The sequence below is a fragment of the Cnephaeus nilssonii genome (assembly GCF_951640355.1).
Source record: "Cnephaeus nilssonii genome assembly, chromosome: 11".
Classification (NCBI taxonomy): Eukaryota; Metazoa; Chordata; class Mammalia; order Chiroptera; family Vespertilionidae; genus Cnephaeus; species Cnephaeus nilssonii.
Window position 1 is genome coordinate 31,613,516 of NC_137082.1, and position 26,467 is coordinate 31,639,982.

The following is a 26,467-nucleotide window of genomic DNA, read 5'->3' on the forward strand; positions in this document are numbered from 1 at the left end:
AAGTCAACCAAGTCATGTCAGTGTCCATCAGTGGGTGAATGCATAAGAAAATGTGTATATGTAATGAAATATTATTCACCCAAAGAAGGAAGGAAATGCTGCCATTTTCAACAACAAAATGGAATTTGAGGGCATTGTGCAATATGGTAAGTCAGGGAGAGAAAGAAGTACTGCATGATTTCAGTTATTTGTGGAACCTGGGGGTTGGGGGGAAATTCATAGACACAGAGAAAAGATTGGTGGTTGTGAGAGGCTGAGCATTCGGTGGGGGGATAGGTCAAGGTGGTCAAATGAACAAGCTTCTAGTTATAAGATGAATACGTTTTGAGGATATAATATCCAATATGGTGACTACAGTTAACAATCCTGGGTTGTATATTTGAAAGTTGCTAAAAGAGAAAATCCTTGAAGTAGGATTTATTTTTCTCACAGCGTTTGGAGTGGAATAAGTTGCATTTTTCTGAGATACAGAAAAATGGGTGTATAAATGTGGTCATATAATACACGTGCTTTCCAGAAACATGTGAGGAAATTATATCATTTGTTGCAAGGTGGCACATACCAGTTCTGAGGTCCACCCCACACTGTGCGTTTGGGTAGAGTTTTTCCAGTTCCATCAGTAAATGGTTGGAATAGAGAGTCATTCAGGAGAGGACGTGGTTCCATCTCAACGCTGACCAGGCTCTGATGAGCCCTCCTCCTTCCTCCAATGAGTAGCTCTTGCTGAGGCTGAAGGAGATGAGGCCATAAGCCAGCAACATCCTAGGGTCCTGGGCTGGGAAGTTTGGCCCACAGCCCACACTGCACACCCTTCTTGTCCTGGGCCCCTAAGTGGGGCATCGCCATGAAAACCTCAGATGGGCTGAGGGGCCAGTGGAGAGCAGAGGCCCCAGGCAGGTGGACGGGGGGAGGCGGGGCAGAACTCCCTGGAGGCATGTCCAAGTCCCTCTGACAACTAGATGAGTAATTGCTCATCCCGTGGTTGCTGTGAACATTTCACAATCTAGAAGCAGGAACTGTTTACATTTCACAATCTAGAAGCAGGAACTGTTTAGAATGTAGAGGCTGGCTACTGTGTCACAGCCTTGTCACCCCTTCCCAGGCGCTTCCTCTTATATCAGAGCTGGGGCCTCACTCCTCTCACAGAGCAGAGAGTCCGGGTTCTCAGGCACAAACTTGGACACAGCAAGCCACTCAGGCCTCCAGGATGCCTGTCCCTGCCTCCTGGCCCTGCCCTCCTCCTTGCCTGCTGCTGACTCTACTGCTGGGCCTCCCAGGTGAGCACTCCTTGGGGTAGAATATTCCCTCCCTGCCCCTGGACTTCTTTTTGCCCCTGAAATTTCAGGGCCTCCAGGGAAACATGGGTGTGTCACCCAGGGCTGCACAGAAGGCCAAGGACAGGGCTTCACCTGAGCGCATGAGGTCAGGGATCTGAGTGGTTTCTCTGTGGGTCCATCGCCTGCACCTGTTACCAGAGGCAGCAAAACAGGTGATGCTTTGAGTCTTAGGTGCTGAACAGGAGGAAATTCATAAAATGCCTTTGAACCCAAGAACCTAGCAGGGAAGATAGTCTTTGAAAGACTAGTAGGAGAGTTTGATATATTTCACCAAAGTCAGAAGGCAGAGTTGCCCTGTAAACTAACCAATATTCGCCTCCCCTGGAAATCATCCATGTCAGATAGAAATACAGGAGTCTCTACAATATCCAACAGAATTGCAAATAAAGCATCTCACATTTATAATTTGCAATGCATACTTATAGAATTCTCTTGCCTGCCCTTTAAGCCACTCACATCTGACTCTAAGATATTAACCGACCTCCCGTTTATAAAGAAAAAAAGCAGGAGGAGGGGGAATCCACAAAGATCTGTTTGGCCCGGATTGGAAGAGCCCTGCATGACAACAGGACAACAGGACAAAGGCCACTGCCAGCCCCTCCTTAACAAGGACACAGAGCAAAGGGGATTTCTATGAAAAAGTCCTCCTTTTCCCTGTAAATTGCTAAACATGGGGTCCCCTGAAGCCAACTGCTGCTAGGTCCGTCTCCGGAAAAATACTGGTGGGCCTGGGCGTGAGATCACCACACTCAGTGCCCGTGACTGTCCACGGAGGCAGAGAGCGTGTGTGTCTCACCACAACGCGCTTGACAGCGCGGGCTCCCGGCCCTCCAGGCGTCCCAGCACCAGGGCGCTGCAGGGGTTGCTGGCGAACAGCCTGGCCTCCCGCTGGAGAAAGGACCTGGTGAGCCTCTGCCCAACTGGCCCCAGGACACTGGGGAGATCTCCTGAGGGAGGAGGGGGAAATAAAAGGCTCTTCCCTGGGATGGGCAGCGATTGGCCCTGACTGCGGGTTCTTCCCTGGGCTGGGCTGTGATTGGCCCTGGCTCCTGGAAATGCACTCCTCCCTGACAAAGCTGAGATGTGAGAGGAGAAGTCGCCTGTCCTGGCTCTTAGCTGCATTTTGTGAAGATGTGAAGCTGAGTTACAGCAGCAGCTCTCCTGACCATGAGACAGTATTACCGATGTCCCTTTGTATATGTGTGTTTTTCCCCATTGATCCCTGTCACCCCAGTGCCCACCCCTCCCAGGCCCTCACCACTCTATTGCCTGTGTCCATGGTGATGCACAATGCAAACAGGTTCCCTGGTGAATCATTCCCCTCCCACTGCCACCCCTGCCTTCTCTGGTGGAGGATCTTCTTGCTTTCCATGTGGAAAACCCCCAACACCTGTGAAAGCGCAAATAAAGTGAAGCGCAATAAACCAAACTGAAACAAAATGAGCTACGCCTGTATCAGCTAAGACTCCGCCACCCTGTTACATTTCTCAGTCACTTAAGTGTGATTATGGAGAGGAAGAAAGGTAAGCATATATTCTACCAAGCTTTCTTAGTTTAATGGGGACTTATCCTATTCCAGCCATTGCGATTCACACCCTAGTCCAGCACCTGTGGCTTCTCTGAAGCTTTCTTTCAGGGCCCAATGCCCAGAGAACATAGGCAGCCGAGTCCATTCGTCCTTAAAGCTTCTGACTGCTTCTGGTTCTTTGTTGGTAAACTTTCATTCATACTCAGAAGGCATTCTGAAGTTGAGCCACGACCTGGTTCAATTCCAACTTGTAGCTCAGGTTCAGCAGCAAGTACCGCCCAGTCCCTTTAACAGAAAAAGCGAAAGATGAAACTGGATAAGGATTCGGTGAGTCTTTTGCAAGCTCTGGTTTCCCTCTAGCAGTTCTCTGCAAATGAATGTTATTCTAAGGGATGTGCTATTTCTCTGCACCAACTTCCTCATCATCAGATGACCAGCCGTGGCTGCCAGAGAGTCCCTGGCAAAGACGAAGTCCTTGGGCTGCCTGGTGGTACCTCCAGGAACCATTCCCCTAGGTTGGGCAGTCACGTGTTGCAAGAAAAAGCCCAGCACAACACGTCCATTACTGGCACCAAGCAGAACCGCTTGATGGGGGGTGGGGGGAAACTTAAACCCAATCTTTGTTACCTCTCTGTGCCTCAGTTTCCTCGTTTGTTATAGGTTTTCACATTACAGGTTGGTTGTGAGGGCTACATGTATGACACATGCAATGTGCTGGGCTCAAGGCCCACTCAAGGTGTGCACTCGGTCGATGAAAGCTGTTGTTGATAAATACTGACCGAGCCCACAGGCTCCCAGATGCTGAATAAATAACTGCTCTGTGCTTCCCTCCAGGAGGGACAGGTGAGGAGCTGCAGGTGATTCAGCCTCAGAAGTCAGTGTCCTTCACAGAAGGAGAGACGGTCTCTCTGAGCTGCACCATGAACTCCCTGCTCCCTGTGGGGCCCACACAGTGGTTCAGAGGGACAAGGCCAGGCCGGGAGTTAATCTACAGTTTCAAAGGAGGCAACTTCCCACGAGTAACAAGGGTTGCAGACACCACAAGGAGAGACAACATGGACTTTTCCATCCGCATCAGTAACATCACCTCAGAAGACGCAGGGATCTACTTCTGTGTGAAGTTCCGAAGAGGAGGCGGTGATGATGACACAGAGTTCAAGTCTGGAGCAGGCACTCAGCTCACCGTGAGTGGTGAGTACAGGGGGATCCTTTGTCCATCGTGTGTGACAACAAGTCAGTAAGAACGACTTCCATCTTTGAGCAACAACTAAGAGTCAGGTGCGGAGGTGGGTGCTTATAGTCATGATCTGATTCATGGTCTGATTTCACCCCGTCTGCAGACCAGGGAAGCTGAGGCCTGGAGATGTCATGCTATTTGCTCAGGCCTCACGGCTGGTCAGTGGTGGGAAAGGTCTGGAACGCCCGCTTGTCTGGCTCCCCAGCCCTGGCCTTTCAATCCTGTCAGCCCCTTGGTTGCAGGGATGAGGGAACTGAAGGTCTGAGTGACTTGCCCATCACAAGGCCAGACCTCACCGACCTCCAGGGAGTGCTCTCCTCCATGTGACCAAGGTTCCTCCTTAGTGACACCCACTGGGCACCTGCTGTGAGCCAGGCTCTGCGCTGGGTGCTGAGGCAGCTGTAGAACAAAGCAGGCAACGGCTCTTCCCTCAAAGCTTCGTTCTCTCCCTCCAGTGGGAGGAACTCAGTAGGGCAGGGAGTAGAGAAGGTGCTGCTTTCTCTCAGCCTCATAGACATCACAGGAGAAGGAAACCCTGAGAGGCCCAGACCCCTGCTCACTCTGACAGCCCCGCTGGGAGGAGATGCCCAGAAGGGGGCGATCACGGTGGGTCTGCCGGGAAACCCCCTTTATTCCAGAATCCCAGTCGCTGTCATAACGCCTCCCAGCAGAGTTGGGTCATCTCAGAATGTCCCTCACCCATGGAAGAGGCTCCCCATGTGGGAGACTTAGGGGTCGTCCTATTGAGGCAACACCGTTCTCGTTGAGGGTGTTTTACCAGAGGCCCAGGATCCTGAATCCTGGACTGTGAGCACGCAGGGATCTTTAGACCCTCCAGCATCACTCCCCAAGTACAGAGGGCACTTGAGGTGAAAAGGTGAAGGGACTCTGTCCAAAGTCACAAAGCCAGTGAGTGAGGAGATTGTTCCATCTGATTTTAGCAGCTTTTTCCTGCTTTAAAGACAGAGCTCTTTCCATCAAAGCCTTGTGAATGCAAGCACTGAATAAAGCTCAGTACAGCACACCATTGAACAGGGAGCCAGCACCTCTTACGTTCACTGGTATCCAGAGCTTCACATGCCCCTCACACTCAGACTTTGTGGCCCAGGTGATTGGGAACCTCTCCCTACCTCCAGCCACATCGCCCCAAATGGAGCACCCACATCAGCACCTAGAGCTGCCCCTCCTCCACCAGCTGCCTCCCCTCCAGCCTGTGGAGACAGCACCGTTCATTCACTGTCTTCTGTTGATGGGTGTGAGCTGTTCCCAGCCTTGGGCTATTCACACAGTGACACAGGATACCTTGTCCATGTGTCACCCTACTTTAGCGGGAGGTGCTCATGGAAGCAGCATTGCTAGGTCACAGGGTGCGTGCATTTTAATTTGTGGGGGTATCACCAAGTTTCCTTCCTAGACATGGAAGCAATGGCGTCTCCCCACAACTCCTGGACACAGGCAGGGAAGGTTGCTTTATCCCAAATTTTCAGGTATTACAACAATTACCAATAGTGTGTCCCTTCCTAGGCATCACAGGTGTCAGTGGCTCCATCGCCACTCAGATCTGCTGCCTCCTGGGAGAGAGCTCCTGCCCCTTCCTTCCCTGAGCTTCTTGCCCAGGGGACGCCTGCCTGAGAATGCAGGAGATGGGAGAGGTCACAGGCCTCTGCTCTCTGCAACACCCACTGTGCTTGTCAAAGTGTAGAGAACGCTCCAACCCTTTTGTTCTTTTATTTTTAACTTCTATTTCGTTGGGGGTTTTTTTAAGTATGCTTTTATTGATTTCAGAGAAGAATGGAAATGAATAGACAGAAACATCTATGATGAGAGAGAATCATTGATCAGCTGCCTCATGCACGCCCCCTACTGGAGATGGAGCCCACGTCCCAGGCATGTAACCTGACCAGGAATCCACAGTGATCTCCTGGTTCATGTGTTGATGCTCAACCACTGAGCAACACTGGCCAGGCTCCAGTCCTTTTCTTAGAATCATATATTTTTATGTTCTTCAGGAAAATAAACCAAAAACACATATTTTAAAAAGTCCTGTGGGGGAGGCAGGTCTAGCTTTCCAACTGAGATGGGACAGATCCTCAAATATCCCATGATGTGGCCTGAAACTATTCATACAGGACATGGTTCTGCCTATGGAGGCAGCCAGGAGGCCTTTCCCTTCTTTGTGGTGTTTTCCTCACTGAGCAGCAGCAGGTGCTGCCTGGCATAGTGGCCTGGACAAAGCAGAGCGGGGTCGCTGAGCCCCAGCACCGCCATGGGCAGCATCCCTGTCTCTGCAGACTGAGGGTGCGGAGGGGGCATTTCCTAGAGGGCACTGTGCCCAGTGAGCAGGAGTTCCTATTCTAGACTCACTGCCAGGAGCCCCTTCTCCCATTTATTGCCACAGGATCCACGGCCAGGGCACTGGAGGGCACTCCTCCCTGGAGCAGGTGGTGGCCAGGGTCAGGCTCCTGAAGGTGGGCACTTGCTCTGCTGATGGACGTGAATACCTGGGAGGCCACAGGAAATACCTCTGGGGCACAGTAGTGGCTGAGGGGACAGTCCCTTCATTCTCTCAGTTTTAGTTTTCTCATCACTAAAATGGCGATGATCATGCACCCCTTTTAGGAGAGTGGAAAGGATTTAAGGGGCTCTGTCTGAATCACCCAGCACAAGGTGCACCCCCAAGTCAAGGTGTTATGTCAGTGTCATGACGCAGTTAACTTGGCTGGGCCTCAGCTCCTCACCTGCAGAAATTGTGTAAGACAATATAATGCTGATCAAAATCACTGATAAATCAAATATTGATGCTATAATCCAATCTGCCTTTATAGAATGTTTTAGGTGAGCCTGTTGAGAGTACCCTCATTGAGCCACAGCATTGTCATCCCACAGCTTTGTGCTCTGGGCACATCTCTGTCTCCTCCAAGTCCTCAGTTTCCCCACTTGATGAGGATGAGAATCATGGCTCCCATTCACGGGTCCGTAATAATTGAGGCCAGCAGTGAACAGCCGGTGCACAAAAATGAGACTGACCAGGAACTCTGTCCCTGGGCCCAGAATGTGGGAAATCATCTGGAGGGGAAAAGTTGGGCTTTGAACAAAGGCCTGGAATGGCTTGTCGGCCCTGCCCCTCACTCAGAGTTCACCTCTGGGTAATGAGTGTCCTCCTTTGTAACTTGGGGATGGTGACACGCACTCTCAGCACTGAGCCTCAGTTTCCTCATCAGAATGAGAATAATACTACCTGCCCCATAGGGGTGGGAGGACCCAGTCAGTACATTAGGCGCCACACTATGGGTCACTGAGAACACATTCTGTCCACCGCCTCCCTCAAGGAGGACGACTCTGGCAGCCTACTTAACGGGGTCACCGAGGATAAAGAACCTCTTTACCTGATTGCTGCCTCAAGCTTGAGCCCATAACAGCTGGGTGCAGGTAGCCTCGGATGGAGTGAGTCAAGGACTCTGGAATGGTCTCCTGTAATGGTTTCTAGTGTCCCTTGACTTGTAGGCCCAGCACTATGTACTCAGTTCTTCTTGGCTGTCCTCCTCGGCCTCCTAGGCTGCAAGGTGCTGCTGATGGTGGGGGTCTCTGCCATCTATGTCCACAGGCAGCGGAGAGCCTGACTGTAAGTTGTGGGACAGGGAGGGCAGGCTAACATCTGTCCCAGAGGAGAAGGTCAACAGGAGTGGTCAGCCCACAGGTCACACACGGTGAGGGCCCAGGTGGAATTTAGACAAGGGGCCACCCTCTATTAATACTCTCAGGAGGCTTGCAGACGCCTTTCAGAGATTCCTACCGCCCAGGAAATGGGTGCATCCTGTTGAAGGCGGCTGACTCGGTGGTTTTTGAAAGGTGTTCACAGAGTCCTAGGGCTCCTGCAGAAGAAGTGGGCAGAGGAAACTGAACGAGGCCAGCTGAGGGGGCGGTTCCCTTGGAGACCACATCTAGTTGATTTGATCGCAGGGCTCCCTGGGCAGAAGGAACCCACGTTTACAGTCATGTTGAGCAGTTCTGGTCAACTGCTCTGATGGCTGTTCCCAGTCTGACGCTCTGTGTGACAGAGGGGAGGTATGGGAAGGATGACCAGGACCTGGGGAGGAGGACTAGGGGCAGAGTCTGATGCCAGGGGCTGCGTGTCCTCTCATGACCGGCATTCCGGGAGGAAGACAGCCCAGGACATAGGAGACATTCAGGGAACTCTTCTTGAATGATGAGCAGATAATTAAAGGTGGACACATTCCCCACAGCTCCTTCTTTTCTCCCCTGTTACCTGCCACTCTCAGTGTCTGCTGCCTCCTTCTTTCCACGAAGGACACAGCCCCAGAAAAAAAAAAAAGTGACTAGAAGCTTCTGTGGACTCTGATCTAAATGCCTCCCTCGACCCAGAACTGCTGCCCACAGGCTCCCGCTCCTTCTCATGGCCCTTGATGCCCCTGAGCGGGGCTTCACACAGGCTCCTCTCAGACACACAGACACAATCCCAAATTATCGCAGCTCCGTTATCCCATATGCAGGACTTAGATGTGATAGGAGTGGGAGATGGGATGCTAGGAATTGAGGGCGTTGAAGAGACCTTGAGGAGTCACCATTGACCTAGAAGCTGGAGGAAGAGAAAGCAATACTATGACCAAGTTCTGCAATTTGATAGTTTCCCACTCACATTCACTTTGCCATTGGTTTAATAATGGGTGTGCCTTTAAAACAACTCTTTGTGGTTGCCCTTTAAGGATGTTATGTAACTAAGGTACAGTGCTTTCAGGTAAATGAGAATTCCTGAAATGACATTTCAACTGGGAGCTGGGGGAGGGGCAGCCCTGTGTCCTGGCTGTACCAGGCCGAGGTTGTTCTTGTTGAGCTGAAGGAAGAAGAGGCAAGAGGATCTTCATTCAAATACCACACTCCCTCACTCTTCATGCCTATCTTAGTAATTTTCGTAGTAAGGTGTGTTTTGTTGTTGTTGTTGTTTTTACATATTGTAAAAAAAGTTTCTCTAAAAAACACACACACAAACGTATATACACATGCACGCGCGCGCTCACACACACAGAATTCCAAATTATCATGGTTTAGGATTATTTATAGATATATTAAGTAATTTTTCATAATACATATTAATGAATATATCTTGAATAAAGAAGTTAATTATTATCTTTCTGTTTCCTTGGTATTAAAATACCCTTTTTTCTGTAGAATGGCCTTTACATTCACTGGTAGGTGATTTGAAATTTATTTTTCTTTATTTTTCTTTTCTTTTTTTGTTAAGCCTCACCAGAGGATATTTTTTTCCATTGATTTTTTTTTTAGAGAGAGAGGAAGAAAAAAAGGAGGGAGGGATAGAGAGAGAGAGAGAAAGAGAGAGAAAGAAAGATGTGAGAGAGATATTTCGATTGGTTGCCTGGAGCCCCACTCGGGGCCAGGGATTAAATCTGAAGCCCAGTACATGTCTTTGATCAGAAATAGGACCTGAGACCCTTCTTCAGTGCTCAGGCTGACACTCTAACCAGTGAGATACACTGGCCAGGGCTGAAAATTACTTTTCTTGATAAATATAGTATATAATTGGTTTTTTCAAAAATTTTCTTACCTACAATGACTAAGTGTAGAATCTCTGGACCAGAAAACCCATTAAGATCACATAATCACTCACCAAACACTGAGGGATATGTGCTCAAAGTCCTTTAGACAAATCACAGTGGAGAAGTTCCTCTCTGAGGTCTTATAGGCATAGAAACATGGGTTCAGATACTGGAAAACACACACCAGCTAAGTGACCTTGAGCAACTCACTAACACTCTCTGAGCCAACTTCCTCCTCTGTAAAATGGGACTCATGCTACCCCAAAGAATTGTGGGGCTTTAGAGGAGAGAGCAGTCTATGAGCGCACACAGGGTCTGGAACAAGACTGTGTGTGATACAGACCCTTTTCTTCCTTTGCTCATTGAGGAACTTGCACCCTCTGTGTTTTCCAGCTCGGTGAAGTAATCACATCGAAAGCCTTTCCAGGGACTGGCTGCCTGAACCCGTTCTCGGACTTTTCTGGGGAAAATTACCCCACTTGTAGCCTGGCACCTGCATCCACAAATCTATTTGAAGACAGCAAGATCCACATTTGCTTCAATGTTGGGCACATGCTTTATAGCATGAGGGGAAGCTGGAACAAACCCTAATGTAATTGAAACCTGGCACTGATACTAAACCAGACCTAACAGTTGTTGTTGTTGTTGTTGTTGTTGTTGTTGTTTTCAGAAGAGAACAGCAAGACTTCCCACAGTGCCTATGGGCCACTGGGTCAGACTGGTCCCAGAGCCATGCAAAGGTGCAAAAAGCCTACTAATGACTCCACAAACGTCGATGAATGGCCAAAACCAAAATTTGCCCTTTGCCCTTTGCCAGAATCTATGTGCAGATGTAGGGGGATCAGGAATTTGCACTTAGCTAGGTGTAGGAAGCGGTTATAGGGTTAAGGCTTGGACTGACCTGCTGGCAAAGTCGCAAACAAGTCCCAGCTTGGAGGGCACAGTCCTCTAAGCATAATTAAGCTTGATCTTGTAACTGCTCCCAAGATCTTTCCTGGGTAGCTAGTGGGCTATGGGAGGGGCACCAAGTGCTGCCAAAACAAGTGAAACTTATAAGAACATCGTAAATTACCTTGTTTGTCCCTGATTATAAATAAAACATCAGCTTTGCAGTCTGGATCTGTTCTGTGGCCTCAGCAAGGCACAGAAGATCCACCTAGACCCAGCTTTTTCTCTTTGTCTATCATTTCTCCATCCTTCACCACCTCCCTCAGGCTCGCCGACCCCTTGGCTGTGCTGGCGCAGCACAGCTAGGCACCTAGATCTCACCCAATCTGACCCCACCCTCTAAAAATGCCTTTCTACCTTCTGCCTTTCTACTTTCTGCCTTTCCAATTCCTTACCTTAGGTGGCTTAGTTTCAACACAGTCCAATCAAGACTCCTGATTAGAATGAACACATATGGAAATTTCTCCTTCCCATTAAATTTGCTCTAAGTCTGTAGTCCAGGGCGTGGAAGGAGAGGGATCTGAGCCCTGTCTCTGTCTCCTGGTTTGGCAGCTGGAAGAATAAATCTTTTCTCTATGAAACACTCTTGCCTCAGACTTGGCTTCTCTGTGAGGATTGGGCATCAAACTCACTGACTTTGTTGGCTACATCATGACTTGAGAAAAATAAGGTTCTTTTTCGTTAAAGCAAAACCAATCTGGTTCAAGATGATGACTTAGGAGGCACCTGACCTCACCTTTGCCCACAGACTTACTGAAACTGCAGCTACTAACGCAACAATTCCCTGAGAAAGAACCCAGAAACCAGATGAGCAACTCCCGGACCTTGGACACACACAACAAAATCATATCTTAATCAAATAAGAAAAGATGGGACACAATCTCAGGCTGTTACCTGACACAATCTCCCCATAAACCCCACACCCGGCACGGTGACCTATAATCGGGGGAGACCCCCACCTCTCAGCTTCTCCTTGAGGAGTGGGATTCAGACTCAATGTTGAGCACCACAAATTTTAAACTTCCCCGTGAGGGATGAGCCTCCAAACAAAGTATGTCTGAAAGTTACAGGATTTGAGTCCACAAGGTCCAAGGACTAGAGCAAAGAAGCAGTTCTTAGTGGCCTGTGAGGACTCCCTGTAGCTCACCACCCAGGTCTCCAACCACCAGGCAGCAGAGACAAATGCCCAGCGCCCAGTCTTTCCCTGAAAGAGGCCTATTGGCTTCTCATAAAGGCTGCAGCTGCGGGTCAGCTTCTCATCTAACACACATCAGGGGCTAACCATCCTCTCCAGAGACCAGGGAGCTGAGAGGGCGTCACTTCCACATTCTCCCTCTGCGGCACCGCGGTGGCTGGCGCCTCCCTGAGAGGGGCTTGTGCACAGGGTTAGAGTCCTGACTTGTGGCTGCTGCTCAGGGGACACACCCCTTGATCACCTGTCACTGGGGGACAGTGGGGCTTGTGTTAGTGGGGCCCCCGGGATTGTAAAAAACAAAAAGCCAGTTCTTCACTGGCTCTTCCCAAGAGGCTTATCTCAGAGACGGCAGTCAGAAGCACCCATCGGCCAGCCTTTCCTTATAGCGATCTACATTCATGCTTAAACGCTGCTGCCTGAGGACTTCGCTTCCCTTCAGCCTGCAACTAAGTGCAGACTGAACTCCTCCCCTCTGGACACTGAAATCATGGCGCCTCCACTATTGTGAGTAACAGAGAACAAAGAAGGCAGTTTGGAGAATCACGAAGTTTGGAGAGACAGCCCAGTGCTAGAACAGGGCTGAGTGACAGGCTCATCTTCTGCAACAGAGCACGCCACCAAGATGGGAAGAGGTGCCTCTTTCATCTCACACACAGAAACCAACACAGAGAGTCAGGGAACATGAGGACATGGAAAAGAATGTACCAAACACCACCCCAAAGCATAAAATAACACCCAGAAATACACCTTAATGCTTTACCTGGTAGGGTTTTATAAATGCTCATAACGATGCTCACCTGTCCAGGAGAACAAGGCTGCACAATGCGAAACTACTAAGAGATACAAAATGTGAGAACCAAAGAACTTCTATACTTACATGCATGGCCCCCGGACACGGGCAATAGGTTAATGAAGACTTGGGGTGAGTAGGTAGGGGGTGGGAGGAGGGGGGTAAAGGAATGGAAATGGGAGATATCTGTAATACTGTCAACAATAATTTTTTTTTAAATGAGAGAGTACCAAGGAGAAATCACAGAGACGAAGAATACAATCACTGAACTGGAGAATTCAATAGAAGGGTTCAACAGCAGACTAGATGAAGGAGAAAAGCTTTTGTAGGAACTACTAGTTAAAAAAGGGGGGGACAGGAAATTCATCCAATCAGAGGTTGGTGCAGCCATCATGGAAAACAGATAGAGGGGCCTCAAAATATTAACAGAATGTTCATATGACCCAGCCATTCCACCCCCAGGTCTATATCCAAAGAAAATAAAATCACTACCATGAAAAGGTATCTGCAACCCATGTTCATTGCACCATTATTTACAATATACAAGTCAAGCAAGTCATGTCAGTGTCCACCAGTGGGTGAATGCATAAGAAAATGTGTATATGTAATGGAATATTATTCATCCAAAGAAGGAAGGAATTGCTGCCATTTGCAACAACATAAATGGAATTTGAGGGCATTATGCAATGTGATAAGTCAGGGAGAGAAAGAAGTACTGCATGATTTCAGTTATTTGTGGAACCTGGGTTCCCGGGAAACTCAGACACAGAGAAAAGATTGGTGGTTGTGAGAGGCTGCGCGTTCGGTGAGGGAACAGGTCAAGGTGGTCAAATGAACAAGCTTCTAGTTATAAGATAAATACGTTTTGAGGAGATAATTTCCAACATGATGACTACGGTTAACAATCCTGGGTTGTATACTTGAAAGTTGCTAAAAGAGAAAATCCTTGAAGTAGGATTTATTTTGCTCACAGCGTTTGGAGTGGACATAAGTTGCATTTTTCTGAGACAAATGCCGGTGTGTATAAATGTGGTCATGTAATACATGTGCTTTCTGGAAAGATGTGAGGAAATTATGTCTTTTGTTGCAAGGTGGCACATACCAGTTCTGAGGTCCACCCCACACTGTGCGTTTGGGTAGAGTGTTTCCAGTTCCATCAGTAAATGGTTGGAATAGAGAGTCATTCAGGAGAGGACCTGGTTCCATCTCAACGCTGACCAGGCTCTGATGAGCCCTCTTCCTTCCTCCAATGAGTAGCTCTTGCTGAGGCTGAAGGAGATGAGGCCATAAGCCAGCAACATCCTAGGGTCCTGGGCTGGGAAGTTTGGCCCACAGCCCACACCGCACACCCTTCTTGTCCTGGGCCCCCAAGTGGGGCATCGCCATGAAGACCTCAGATGGGCTGAGGGGCCAGTGGAGAGCAGAGGCTCCAAGGAGGGGGTGCAGGGGGGGGGAACACTACTTCCTGGAGGCATGTCCACGTCCCTCTGTGAACTAAGATGAGTAACTGCTCACCCTGTGGTTGCTGTCCTGAGTGTGAACATTTCACAATCTAGAAGCAGGAACTGTTTAGAATGTAGAGGCTGGCTACTGTGTCACAGCCTTGTCACCCCTTCCCAGGTGCTTCCTCTTATATCAGAGCTGGGGCCTCACTCCTCTCACAGAGCAGAGAGTCCGGGTTCTCCGGGCACACACTTGGACCCAGCAGGCCACTCAAGGCTCCATGATGCCTGTCCCTGCTTCCTGGCCACTCCCTCCTCCTTGCCTGCTGCTGACTCTACTGCTGGGCCTCCCAGGTGAGCACTCCTTGGGGTAGAATATTCCCTCCCAGCCCCTGGACTTCTTTTTGCCCCTGAAATTTCAGGGCCTCCAGGGAAACATGGGTGTGTCACCCAGGGCTGCACAGAAGGCCAAGGACAGGGCTTCACCTGAGCGCATGAGGTCAGGGATCTGAGTGGTTTCTCTGTGGGACCATCGCCTGCACCTGTTTCCAGAGGCAGCAAAACAGATGATGCTTTGAGTCTTAGGTGCTGAACAGGAGGTGATTCATAAAATGCCTATGAACCTAAGAACCTAGCAGGGAAGATAGTCTTTGAAAGATTAGGAGAAGAGTTTGATATATTTCACCAAAGTCAGAAGGCAGAGTCGCCTTGTAAACTAACCAATCTTTGCCTCCCCTGGAAATCATCCATGTCAGATAGAAATACACGAGTCTCTACAATATCCAACAGAATTGCAAATAAGGCACCTCACATTTTTAATTTGCAATGCATACTTATAGAATATAATTCTCTTGTCTGCCCTTCAAGCCACTCACATCTGACTCTCTAAGATGTTAACCGACCTCCCATTCTTAAAGAAAAAAAAGCAGGGGGAGGGGGAATCCAGAAAGATCTGTTTGGCCCGGATAGGACTAGGGAGCCCTGCATGACAAGAGGACAAAGGCCACTGCCAGCCCCTCCTTAACAAGGACACAGAGCAAGTGAGATTTCTAAGAAAAAGTCCTCCTTTTCCCTGTAAATTGCTAAACATGGGGTCCCCTGAAGCCAACTGCTGCTAGGTACATCTCCGGAAAAAAACTCACAGATCGGGGGCATGAGATCACCACACTGTGCTGGGAGGCAGAGAGCATGTGTGTCTCGCCAATACCCGCTGTGACAGCGCGGGCTCCCAGCCCTCCAGGCGTCCCAGCACCAGGGCGCTGCTTTGGTTGCTGACAATCAGCAGGGCCTCTCCCTGGTGAAAGGACCTGGTGAGCCTCACCAAGGAGAGAAAGGATCCCCTGGGCTGGGCTGTGATTGGCCCTGGCTGCGGGAAATGCACTCCTCCCTGACAAAGCTGAGATGTGAGAGGAGAAGTCGCAGGTCCTGACTCTTAGCTGCATTTTGTGAAGATGTGAAGCTGACAGTTACAGCAGCTGCTCTCCTGACCATGAGACAGGCCTGAGGCAAAACAAGTGAGGCTGAGGCCAGAACGTGTCCTTATGACACCTCTGAGCTGGGTGCTGGGATGACCATTACTGCCCTTGGTTACTTACCTCAGCTTTTTGCACACTTACCTCTGGTCCAAGCATCCTTACTGATATTAGCCACGCAATAGAGCACTTTAGAGCCGGTGAAAGTTATGCCACAAGATTATTTATTAACACTGATGTGCAGCTCAGAGAAAATAATTACAGAATAGTATGTTCCCAGTTTATTAAAAAGTGGATTCATTTTCCAAGGAAAATGTTTTAGAAATAGGTATCTCTGATGTTGTTGAATGTTTCCTTGTGGCATCTTTTCATTTTCCATTCGTTTCTACAAGCATGTGCAGGCCTGCCTCAGAGATATTGCGAGATCAGTTCCAGACTTCTGTAATAAAACGAGTCATAATATTTTTGCTGCTGGAGGGTTTTAAAAAGAATTTATCTTTATTGTTGAAAGTATTACAGATGTCCCCTTAGTGTAAGTGTGTTTTTACCCATTGACCCCCTTCACTCGTGCTCACCCCTCCCAGGCCCTCACCATTCTATTGCCTGTGTCCATGGTTATGCACAATGCGTACAGGTTCCCTGGTGAATCATTCCCCTCCAACCCACACCTCCCGCCATCTCTGATGGAAGGTCTTCTTGCTTTCCTTAGAAAAACCACCAACACCTGTGAAAGCGCAAATAAAGTGAAGCACAATGAACCAAAGTGAAACAAAATGAACTGCTCCTGTATCAGCTAAGACTCCACCACCTTGTTCCATTTCTCTGTCACTTCAGTGTGATTCTGGGGAGGAGGAAAGGTAAACATGCATTCTACTAAGCTTTCTTGAACTAGGAATATGCTTTTTTACCAGGAAAAGTTGTGTTTTTCTTTTTCAATTTGTTTTATGAAATGAAATTAGATAGTAATATGCATTTATTTTTTAGTGAGCACAGAATATTACAAACAGTTTCATTTCCCATTCTTACTTGTATCATATCATGACTTTGTACCATTTCCCATCAGAACTTCTTCTGTGAAGAAAAACAGCCCCAAAATGAAGGATGACCAGGGCTCAGGAACAGCAGGTGATACTAAGTCCTTAGGGAAGGACAGGACCTGCCTCTGGGGCTGTAGGGTCATCTTGACATGAAGCATCCTGATGTCTGGATGCATCGGGTTTCCTAGGAGCTACTGCCCAAATGGTGCTCATCTGCTTGGCTCTCCTCAAACGCCCATTCTTTTCCTCCGTCTCCATCCAGAAACAAACGTGTTTCTTTAAAAACCTGGCCATCTCCAGGTTTAATGGGGACATATCCCATTCAAGCCATTGAGATTCACACCCTAGTCCAGCACCTGTAGCTTCTCTGAAGCTTTCTTTCAGGGCCCGATGCCCATAGAACATAGGCAGCCGAGTCCATTCGTCCTTAAAGCTTCTAATTGCTTCCCGTTCTTTGTTGGTAAACTTTCATTCATACTCAGAAGGCATTCTGAAGTTGAGCCACGACCTGGATCAATTCCAACTTGTAGCTCAGGTTCAGCAGCAAGTACAACCCAGTTGCTTTAATGAGAGACATTAAAGATGAAACTGGTTAAGGATTCGATGAGTCCTTTGCAAGTACTGGTTTCCCTTTGGTACTTCTCTGCAAATGAATGTTATTCCAAGGGATGCTCTATTTCTCTGCACTAACTTCCTCATCATCAGATGACCAGCCATGGCTGCCTTAGCGTCCCTGACAGAGACGAAGTCCTCGGGCTGCCTGGTGGTACCTCCAGGAACCATTTCGCTCAGCTAGGCAGCCAAGTGTTGCGGGCAAAAGGCCAGCACAGCCCCTCCATTACTGGCACAAAGCAGAACAGGTTGATGGGGAGGGGGGGGACTTAAACCCAATCTCTGTTACCTCTCTATGAATCAGTTTCCTCATTTGTTATAGGTTTTCACATTACAGGTTGGTTGTGAGGGTTACATGTATGACACATGCAATGTGCTGGGCTCAAGGCCCGCTCAGGGTGTGCACTCGGTCAATGAAAGCTGTTGTTGATAAATACTGACTGAGCCCACAGGCTCCCAGATGCTGAGTAAATAACTGCTCTGTGCTTCCCTCCAGGAGGGGCAGGTGAGGAGCTGCAGGTGATTCAGCCTCAGAAGTCAGTGTCTGTTGCAGCTGGAGAGATGGCCACTCTGAGCTGCACTATGACCTCCTTTTTTCCTGTGGGGCCCATCCTGTGGTTCAGAGGAACAGGGCCAGGCCAGGAGTTAATCTACAGTTTCAAAGGAGGCCACTTCCCCCGAGTAACAACTGTTGCAGATGCCTCAAGGAGAGACAACTTGGACTTTTCCATCCGACTCAGTAACATCACCCCAGCAGACACAGGGACCTACTGTGTGAAGTTCCGCAGAGGAGGTGATAATGACATGGAGTTCAAGTCTGGAGCAGGAACTCAGCTCACCGTCAGTGGTGAGTACAGGGGGATCCTTCATCCCTCGTGTGTGACAACAAGTCAGTAAGGACGACTTCCATCTTTGAGCAACAACTAAGAGTCAGGTGCGGAGGTGGGTGCTTATAGTCATGATCTGATTCCTGGTCTGATTTCACCCCGTCTACAGACCAGGGGAGCTGAGGCCTGGAGATGTCATGCTATTTGCTCAGGCCCCACGGCTGGTCAGTGGTGGGAAAAGTCTGGAAACCCCGCTTGCCTGGCTCCCCAGCCCTGGCCTTTCAATCCTGTCAGCCCCTTGGTGCCAGGGATGAGGGAACTGAAGGGATGAGAGACTTGCCCTTCACAAGGCCAGACCTCACCCACCTCCAGAAAGTGCTCCCCTCCATGTGGCCGAGGCTCCTCCTTAGTGACACCCACTGGGCACCTGCTGTGAGCCAGGCTCTGCGCTGGGTGCTGAGGCAGCTGTAGAACAAAGCAGGCAACGTCTCTTCCCTTGAAGCTTCGTTCCCTCCCTCCAGTGGGAGGAACTCAGTAGGTCAGGGAGTAGAGAAGGTGCTGCTTTCTCTCAACCTCACAAACATCACAGGAGAAGGAAATCCTGAGAGGCCCAGACCCCTGCTCACTCTGACAGCCCCGCTGGGAGGAGACGCCCAGAAGGGGGCGATCACGGTGGGTCTGCCGGGAACCCCCCTATTCCAGAATCCCAGTCACTGTCATGAAGCCTCCCAGCAGAGTTGGGACGTCTCAGAATGTTCCTCACCCATGGAAGAGGCTCCCCATGTGGGAGACTTAGGGGTCGCCCCATTGAGGCAACACCGTTCTCATTGAGGGTGTTTTACCAGAGGCCCAGGATCCTGAATCCTGGACTGTGAGCACACAGGGACCTTTAGACCATCCAGCCTCACTAACCAAGTATAGAGGGGCGCCTGAGGTCAAAAGGTGAAGGGGACTCTGTACAATGTCACATGGCCAGTGAGTGAGTTTTTTCTAGAACCCTATCTAAATTTAGAAACTCTTTCCTGCTTCAGAGATAGATATTATTTCCATCAAAAAGCCTGGAAATGCAAGCACCAAATAAAGCTCAGTACAGCACACCATTGAACAGGGAGCCAGCACCTCTTATGTTCACTGGTACTAAAGCTTCACATGCCCCTCACACTCAGACTTTGTGGCCCAGGTGATGGGGAACCTCCCCGTACCTCCAGCCACATCGCCCCAAATGGAGCACCCACATCAGCACCTAGAGCTGCCCCTCCTCCACCAGCTGCCTCCCCTCCAGCCTGTGGAGACAGCACCGTTCATTCACTGTCTTCTGTTGATGGGTGTGAGCTGTTCCCAGCCTTGGGCTATTCACACAGTGACACGGGATACCTTGTCCATGTGTCACCCTACTTTAGGGGGAGATGCTCACGGGAAGTGGCATTGCTAGGTCACAGGGTGCGTGCATTTTAATTTGTGTGGGTATCGCCAAATTTCCCTCCTAGACATGGTGGCAACGGGGTCTCCCCACAACTCCTGGACACAAGCAGGGAAGGTTGCTTTATCCCGAATTTTCAGGTATTACCACACTTCCCAATAGCGTGTCCCTTGCTTAGGCATCACAGGTGTCAGAGGCTCCATCGCCACTCAGATCTGCTGCCTCCTGGGAAAGAGCTCCTGTCCCTTCCCTGAGCTACTTGCCCAGGGGACGCCCCCCTGAGAATGCAGGAGGTGGGAGAGGTCAGGGTCTCTGCTCTCTGCAACACCCACTGTGCTTGTCAAAGTGTAGAGAACGCTCCAACCCTTTTGGTTTTTTTTGTTTTGTTTTGTTTTGTTTTGTTTTTAAGTTCTGTTTCATTGCTTTTTAAATAATATGTTTTTATTGATTTCAGAGAAAAGGGAGAGAGGTAGAGAGACAGAAACATCCATGATGAGAATCATTGATTGGATGACTCCTGCACGCCCCCTACTGGAGATGGAGCCCACATCCCAGGCATGTACCCTGACCCAAATCCACAGTGATCTCCTGGTTCATGTGTTGACGCTCAACCACTGAGCAACACTGGCCAGGCTCCAATCCATTTCTTCTATTCATGTATTGTTATGTTTTTCAACAACAACAAAAAATACACTTTTTAAAAAGTCCTGTGGGGGAGGCAGGTCTAGCTTTCCAACTGAGAGGAGACAGATCCTCAAATGTCCCATGATATGGCCTGAAACCATTCCTACAGGACATGGCTCTGCCTATGGAGGCAGCCAGGAGGCCTTTCCCTTCTGTGTGGTGTTTTCCTCACTGAGCAGCCACAGGAGCCGCCTGGCACAGTGGCCTGGATAGAGCAGAGAGGGGTCGCTGAGCCCCAGCACCGCCTTGGGCAGCATCCCTGTCTCTGCAGACTGAGGGTGCGGAGGGGGCATTTCCTAGAGGGCACTGTGCCCAGTGAGCAGGAGTTCATATTCTAGACTCACTGCCAGGAGCCCATTCCCCCATTTATACCTACAGGACCCAGGCCTGGGCACTGGAGGGCACTCCTCCCTGGAGCAGGTGGCGGTCAGGGTCAGGCTCCTGAAGGTGGGCACTTGCTCTGCTGATGGACGTGAATACCTGGGAGGCCACAGGAAATACCTCTGGGCACAGTAGTGGCCGAGGGGACAGTCCCTTCATTCTCTCAGTTTTAGTTTTCTCATCTCTAAAATGGCGATGATCATGGACCCCTTTTAGGAGAGTGGAAAGGATTTGAGGTGCTCTGTCTGAACCACCCAGCACAGAGGTGCACCCCCAAATCAAGGTGTTATATCAGTGTCATGGCCCAGTTAACTTGGCTGGGCCTCAGCTCCTCACCTGCAGAAATTGTGTAGAATAACATAATAAAACCACTGATTAATCAAATATTGACGATACAATCCAATCGGCCTTTATAGAATGTTTTCAGGCGAGCCTGTTGAGAGGACAGACCCTCACTGATCCACAGTATTGTCATCCCACAGCTGTGTGCTCTGGGCAAGTCTCTCTCTCCTCCAAGTCCTCAGTTTCCCCACTTGAGGAAGATGATCATTGTGGCTCCATGCCCAGGTCCATAGGATTGAGGCCAGCTATGAACAGCCAGTGCACAAAAATGAGACTGACCAGGAACTCTGTCCCTGGGCCCAGACTGTGGGAAATCATCTGGAGGGAAAAAGTTGGACTTTGAACAAAGGCCTGGAATTGCTTGTCGACCCTCCCCTCACTCAGAGTTCACCTCTGGGGAATGAGTGTCCTCCTTTGTAAGATGAGGAGAATGACATGCTCTCCCAGCAGAAATACAGGATAAAAAATAGTGAAAGACAAAAACAAAGAAAAAAACAGTATATGAGAAGGTTTGACAGTGCCACATGCTTGTGGTTAGTGGTGAGAGTCACAATCACGCTCATTGTTCACGATGTTCCTTTTACAGCCAAACCCTCTCCCCCTGTAGTATGGGGGCCCATGGGGAGGTCGCCGCCTGGGCAGACAGTGAGCTTCTCCTGCAAGTCCTATGGCTTCTCCCCGAGAAACATCGTCCTGAAATGGTTCAAGGATGGGAATGAGCTGCCAGCCTCCCAGACCACCGTGGACCCAGAGGGAGACAGCCCTTCCTACAGCCTCTCCAGCACAGCCAGGGTGCGGCTGGCCCCGGGGGATGTTCGCTCCCAGGTCATCTGCCAGGTGGCCCACGACACCCTAAAGGGGGACCCTCCTCTTCGTGGGACTGCCAACTTGTCTGAGGCCATCCGAGGTAGATGCCCCTCCCACCCAGCCCAAGCCCACACCGGGCCCCTGGCCTCCAAGCCTGCTTCTCCCCTAATTTGCTCGGGGTCTGGAATTGCCTGGAATTGAATTCCTGACAATCCTTCCCATTATCATTCACATGGATTTGCCCATCACTCACCCCTGTCTAATGGCAGCTGGCTGGTGAAAAATCTACAACATGCCAAGCCATGCGCTTGATAGTTTTATCACCTTTACCAATAGCAACTCCACTTACTGAGTACCTACTATAAGCCAAGCTTTTATGTGCTTGGTAATTTCTTTATTTTGCTGGAGTTAGTATGTTCTGACTAACACTAGCAGGGGCTGTGGTGGTTGATTTCAATCATATGACCCTAATAGCCGCTACCAGTAAGATGAAAACCTCAAAAACAAGACAAAAAGCCAGACGCCATCTCTACCCCTCCCCAGAGACAAGGGGCGGGGGTCCTGGTGGGGAGGTGGAGGCGCTCCGTGATTTCATTTGAATGAAAGAACCTCCGTGTCTGAGCCCGTCCTCTGTGCGGTGGGGGAGCTAAGTTCTGGAGCCCCCTCTGCGATCTGTCTATTCCATGAGGTCAGAGCTTCTGCCCTTTGCTGTTTCAGTGCCGCCCACCTTGGAGGTTACCCAATACACTGTGTCAGAGACCCAGGTGAATGCCATCGCCTGCCTGGTGAAGAACTTCTACCCCCAGCACCTACAGCTGACCTGGCTGGAGAACGGAAACATGTCCCGAACAGAAACAGCCTCGACCCTCGTAGAGAACAAGGATGGGACCTTCAGCTGGAGGAGCTGGCTCCTCGTGAATCTGTCTGCCCACAGGGAGGATGCGATGCTCACCTGCCAGGTGGAGCATGATGGGCAGCCGGCGGTCACCACAAACCTCATCCTGATGGCCTCTGCTCACCAGGACAAGGTAAAAGGTAAAATCCAGGGAGAGGCCTCCACTCCAACTGATCTAGCTCTGTTTAAATTTTATCTTTAATTTTAATGTTGTAAGTACTAATTCATGCTTATTAAGGACTAGATGCCCAATGCACAAAATTCGTGCATGGGTAGGGTCCCTAGGCCTGGCCAGCAATCAGGGCCGATCTGTGGGGCAACCAGCAGGGCGATTGGGGGACACCCGCTGGACCCACCTTGGCTGGCCTAGGGCCTGCAGCTGGGGCAGCTCCCACGTTGAGCACCTGCCCCCTGGTGGTCAGTGCCCATCATAGCAACTGGTCATTCCACCTTTCAGTTGATTTACATAGGACCCGATGCACAAAATTCGTGCATGGGGCAGGGTGGGGGGTGTCCCTCAGCCCAGCATTCACCCTCTCCAATCTGGAACCCCTCGGGGGATGTCCGACTGCCAGTCGAACATCCCTCTTACAATCCGGGAAGGCTGGCTCCCAACAGTTCGCCTGCCTGCCTGCCTGATTGCCCCTAACCGCTTCTGCCTGCCAGCCTGATCACCCCTGAACCACTTCCCTGCCAGCCTGATCGACCCCTAACTGCTCCCCTGCTGGCCCGATCGCCCCTAAGTGCCCTCCCCTGCCGACCTGGTCGCCCCTAACTGCCCTCCCCTGAAGGCCTGCTCACCCCCAAATGCCCTCCCCTGCTGGCCTGGTCACCCCTAACTGCCCTACCCTGAAGGCCTGGTTACCCCCAACTGCCTTCCCCTGCCGGCCTGGTCACCCCTAACTGCTCCCCTGCTGGCCCGATCACCCCCAAGTGCCCTTCCCTGCCAACCTGGTCATTCCTAATTCATGGTCCAACCTAATTCATGCTTATTAAGGACTTCCCTGAAGGCCTGCTCGCCCCCAAATGCCCTCCCCTGTTGGCCTGGTCACCCCTAACTGCACCCCCATGCATGCCTGGTCCCTCCAACTGCCCTCTCCTGCCAGCCTGGACACCCTCAACTGCCCTCCCCTGATGGCCTGGTCACCCCCAATTGCCCTCCCCTGCAGGCCTGGTCCCCCCCCCCCCCCGACACTGCAACTGCCCTCCCCTGAAGGCCTGCTCACCCCCAAATGCCCTCCCCTGCTGGCCTGGTACTTTAAGTCAGGCCTGTCCCTTTAGTTACATCTGTCCTTTATAAATGTTCCCCTGTCCTTGGATTAGAAGCCTATTGCCACTGTAACCACATGTTTAGTGGCTTCACACAAGAAAATGTTATTACCTTACAGTTCTAGAGGTCAGAAGTCTACACTGGAATGGGCAGGCTGTGTCCCTTCTGGAGTCTCTAGGGGAAGTCTCTCTGAGGATGATTCCTCTCATACCTCAGATACATATCATACAGTATTGGTCATTTTGTGACTAACCTATGTCATTTAGCACAATGTCCTCAAATTAGATTCATGTCCTAGCCTGTGAACAGAATTCAAAATTGGAAAAGATATGAAAGAGTACAATGACTTTGTTCCCATTCATTCTTCCATCCATGCATCCATCTGTCCATCCATGCACGCCTTCACACTCTCATTCATCATGCATTTACCTATGCAGGCATCTGTTAACCATTATCTAAATCCTCCTCTGTGATTGGCCCAGGGAAGATGAAGCATCCTCAAGGAGTTCCCAGGCTACCACAGTGGACTTCCCACAGGGATTGTCTGCTTTCTCTGGGTGCTGTCAGTTCCCACTGCAGTGACAGTGTCTCAGTCTTCACCGTCCTTGGACTTGGTGGCCATTGCCTGCCATGTGCAGAGGTTCTACCCATAGGGTTTGCATCCACCTGGCTGGAGCACGGCCACATTTCAGGGAGCTGAGCCATGAGCCTGGAAAGCTTGCAGTTGGTGAATGTGTCACTGCAGGGGTTGAGCAGGTACTCACCTGTATGGTGCAGCATGAAGCACATCCTCCCATCTGGCCAACCTCATCCTGTCCCCAGCAGCCCCGGCCATCTACAAGCTCACTGGGGGTGCATCCCAGTCACCTCCATCCACCACAGGGAGCAGCTGGGTTACCTCTGTCTCCTGAGAGGACAAAGGTATTTAAACTCACAGAGCCCCAGTTGATGTCTCCTTCTGCCCATTTAGGTCCAGGGACATCTGCTGTTATTTTTGTGACTTTCCTCCTGGGCATTAAGGTGCGGCTGGTGATGAGTTTCAAAGTCACCTACATACACAGGTGGAGGAACCTGTAGCAGGTGAGTTGGAGGCAGCCCGAAGTTTTGAGGGAGGAATGTCAGGGCCAACCTCCTGGGCTGGCAAGAGGAGTCCAGGGTGTGCCCACATGGCCACATGGTCACCACCGCCTGACTTAGCCTCAAGAGAAGGTTCCAAATGCTCTTTTTTCTCAGAAGCTTCCAACTCTTACACAGTGTGGTGCCCTGCAGTTTCAAGGTTTTCAAATTAAATTATATGGGATCCTGAGGATGGTGGTCCAAGGTGGGATGAAGGTCAAAGCTTCAATATCAAAACTGCAGAGTCCCCCATGAACTGTTATATATTTCAGTTTTCATATGATATATCTTTGGAAAGAATAAGAAAGTATTGCCCAAGTCAGCTAGTAGAACCCATCTGAGAGACTAGTGGTGAAGATGAATGTGGGAATGGAAGAGAGTTCAGATCTCAGAAGGAGGTGTTGGGTTCTTGTGAGTAGGGGCTTCATTTCTTACCTGTGCCATGAACCCAGGCCAAACAGAGTGCCTGCCACTTAGCATGTGCTCACTAAATATTTGTGGAATTAATACTGGAATGAATGAATCATCCTTTTGCTTCCATGAATGAATGAATGACTTTCCCTACAGCTTTTCCCTGCCACGGGATATATTGCCTCCTGCCCTCTCTGAGAGGCTTAGGAAGGGAGAAGAAGCTGCACAAACCTGCAGATTATCCAAGGCCCCTGCCCTTCACTCTGTCAAACCCACCTCCATCAGAACATGCTCCTTCCCACACCCTCCTGATGTTGCTTCTCTCTGACAATAAGGCTGAGGCCAGGATGGCCTTTGCTCACGGAGACTCGGGGATGTCTGGACCTTGATGCATCGAGCTTCACACTGGCCCTGCCTCCACCCAAACCAGAACTGGGAACATGAAGAGACCGGGTTTTACCTCCCTGAACAACCCTCACTGTTCGGAGCAGATTTCACTTTTACCCAGAGCTTCTGCCAGTATAAATTTATTTTAACACGTAGATATTTGAAATCACTGTTGAATAAACATTTTCTATTTTGAAATTTATAAAGAATATAATGGTATCCATGGACCTACCATCTCTCTTTGCAAAACATTAACATATTGCCATTATGTCTCTGTTTCTCCTGGGGGGGAAAAAAACGTTGAAATTCAGTATTTTGATTCATGGTTTTACATTTTTACAGCATATGTGTAAATCCTGATGCACTATTTAATATTACTTTCCCTCTTTTAAATTTTGTTAAAATGTATTTTTCTGTATAAAACATTCTGGAACTTTATTTGTATGTTTAACACAGTTCTGTGTGTTTTAATAATGTTGACATATGTAACTCCATTTTACTAATTTCCCACGCTCTACAGTTTTCTATTGTAAGACATGCTATGATTTACAGATTCTTTCAAGATGATTCTGAAGCTCTATCTACTGTTTTGCTAGTGCAACTTTGCGACAAACATTCTTATACCGCGTTTACTTCCTTGGCACATAGGAAGCGCCTTTTGTTCCTCTACGTGGTCCACAATCAGCAGTGCTGGTTTCCTCTGGAAGCTTTGGTTCTACCACAAGCTGTTCTCCACTTTGATCCAGTTTTGCTTTC

General features: G+C 49.7%; 1 protein-coding gene and 1 pseudogene across 2 annotated transcripts; one reads left to right on the top strand and one right to left on the bottom strand.

Annotated features, from left to right (window-relative positions):
- Positions 1 to 1,106: 1,106 nt before the first annotated feature.
- Positions 1,107 to 25,599, top strand: LOC307107467 (signal-regulatory protein beta-1-like). Its single transcript, XM_079784706.1, has 8 exons — positions 1,107 to 1,277; positions 3,700 to 4,056; positions 14,273 to 14,404; positions 17,668 to 18,018; positions 21,364 to 21,732; positions 22,350 to 22,660; positions 24,768 to 24,877; positions 25,481 to 25,599. The coding sequence occupies exons 1-7, from the start codon at positions 1,208 to 1,210 to the stop codon at positions 24,795 to 24,797; spliced, it is 1,620 nt and encodes a 539-aa protein (XP_079640832.1). The 5' UTR covers positions 1,107 to 1,207; the 3' UTR covers positions 24,798 to 24,877; positions 25,481 to 25,599.
- LOC307107399 (L-aminoadipate-semialdehyde dehydrogenase-phosphopantetheinyl transferase-like) lies at positions 16,559 to 17,342 on the bottom strand (annotated as a pseudogene). Its single transcript has one exon. The product of its transcript is annotated as an L-aminoadipate-semialdehyde dehydrogenase-phosphopantetheinyl transferase-like (transcript).
- Positions 25,600 to 26,467: the final 868 nt, after the last annotated feature.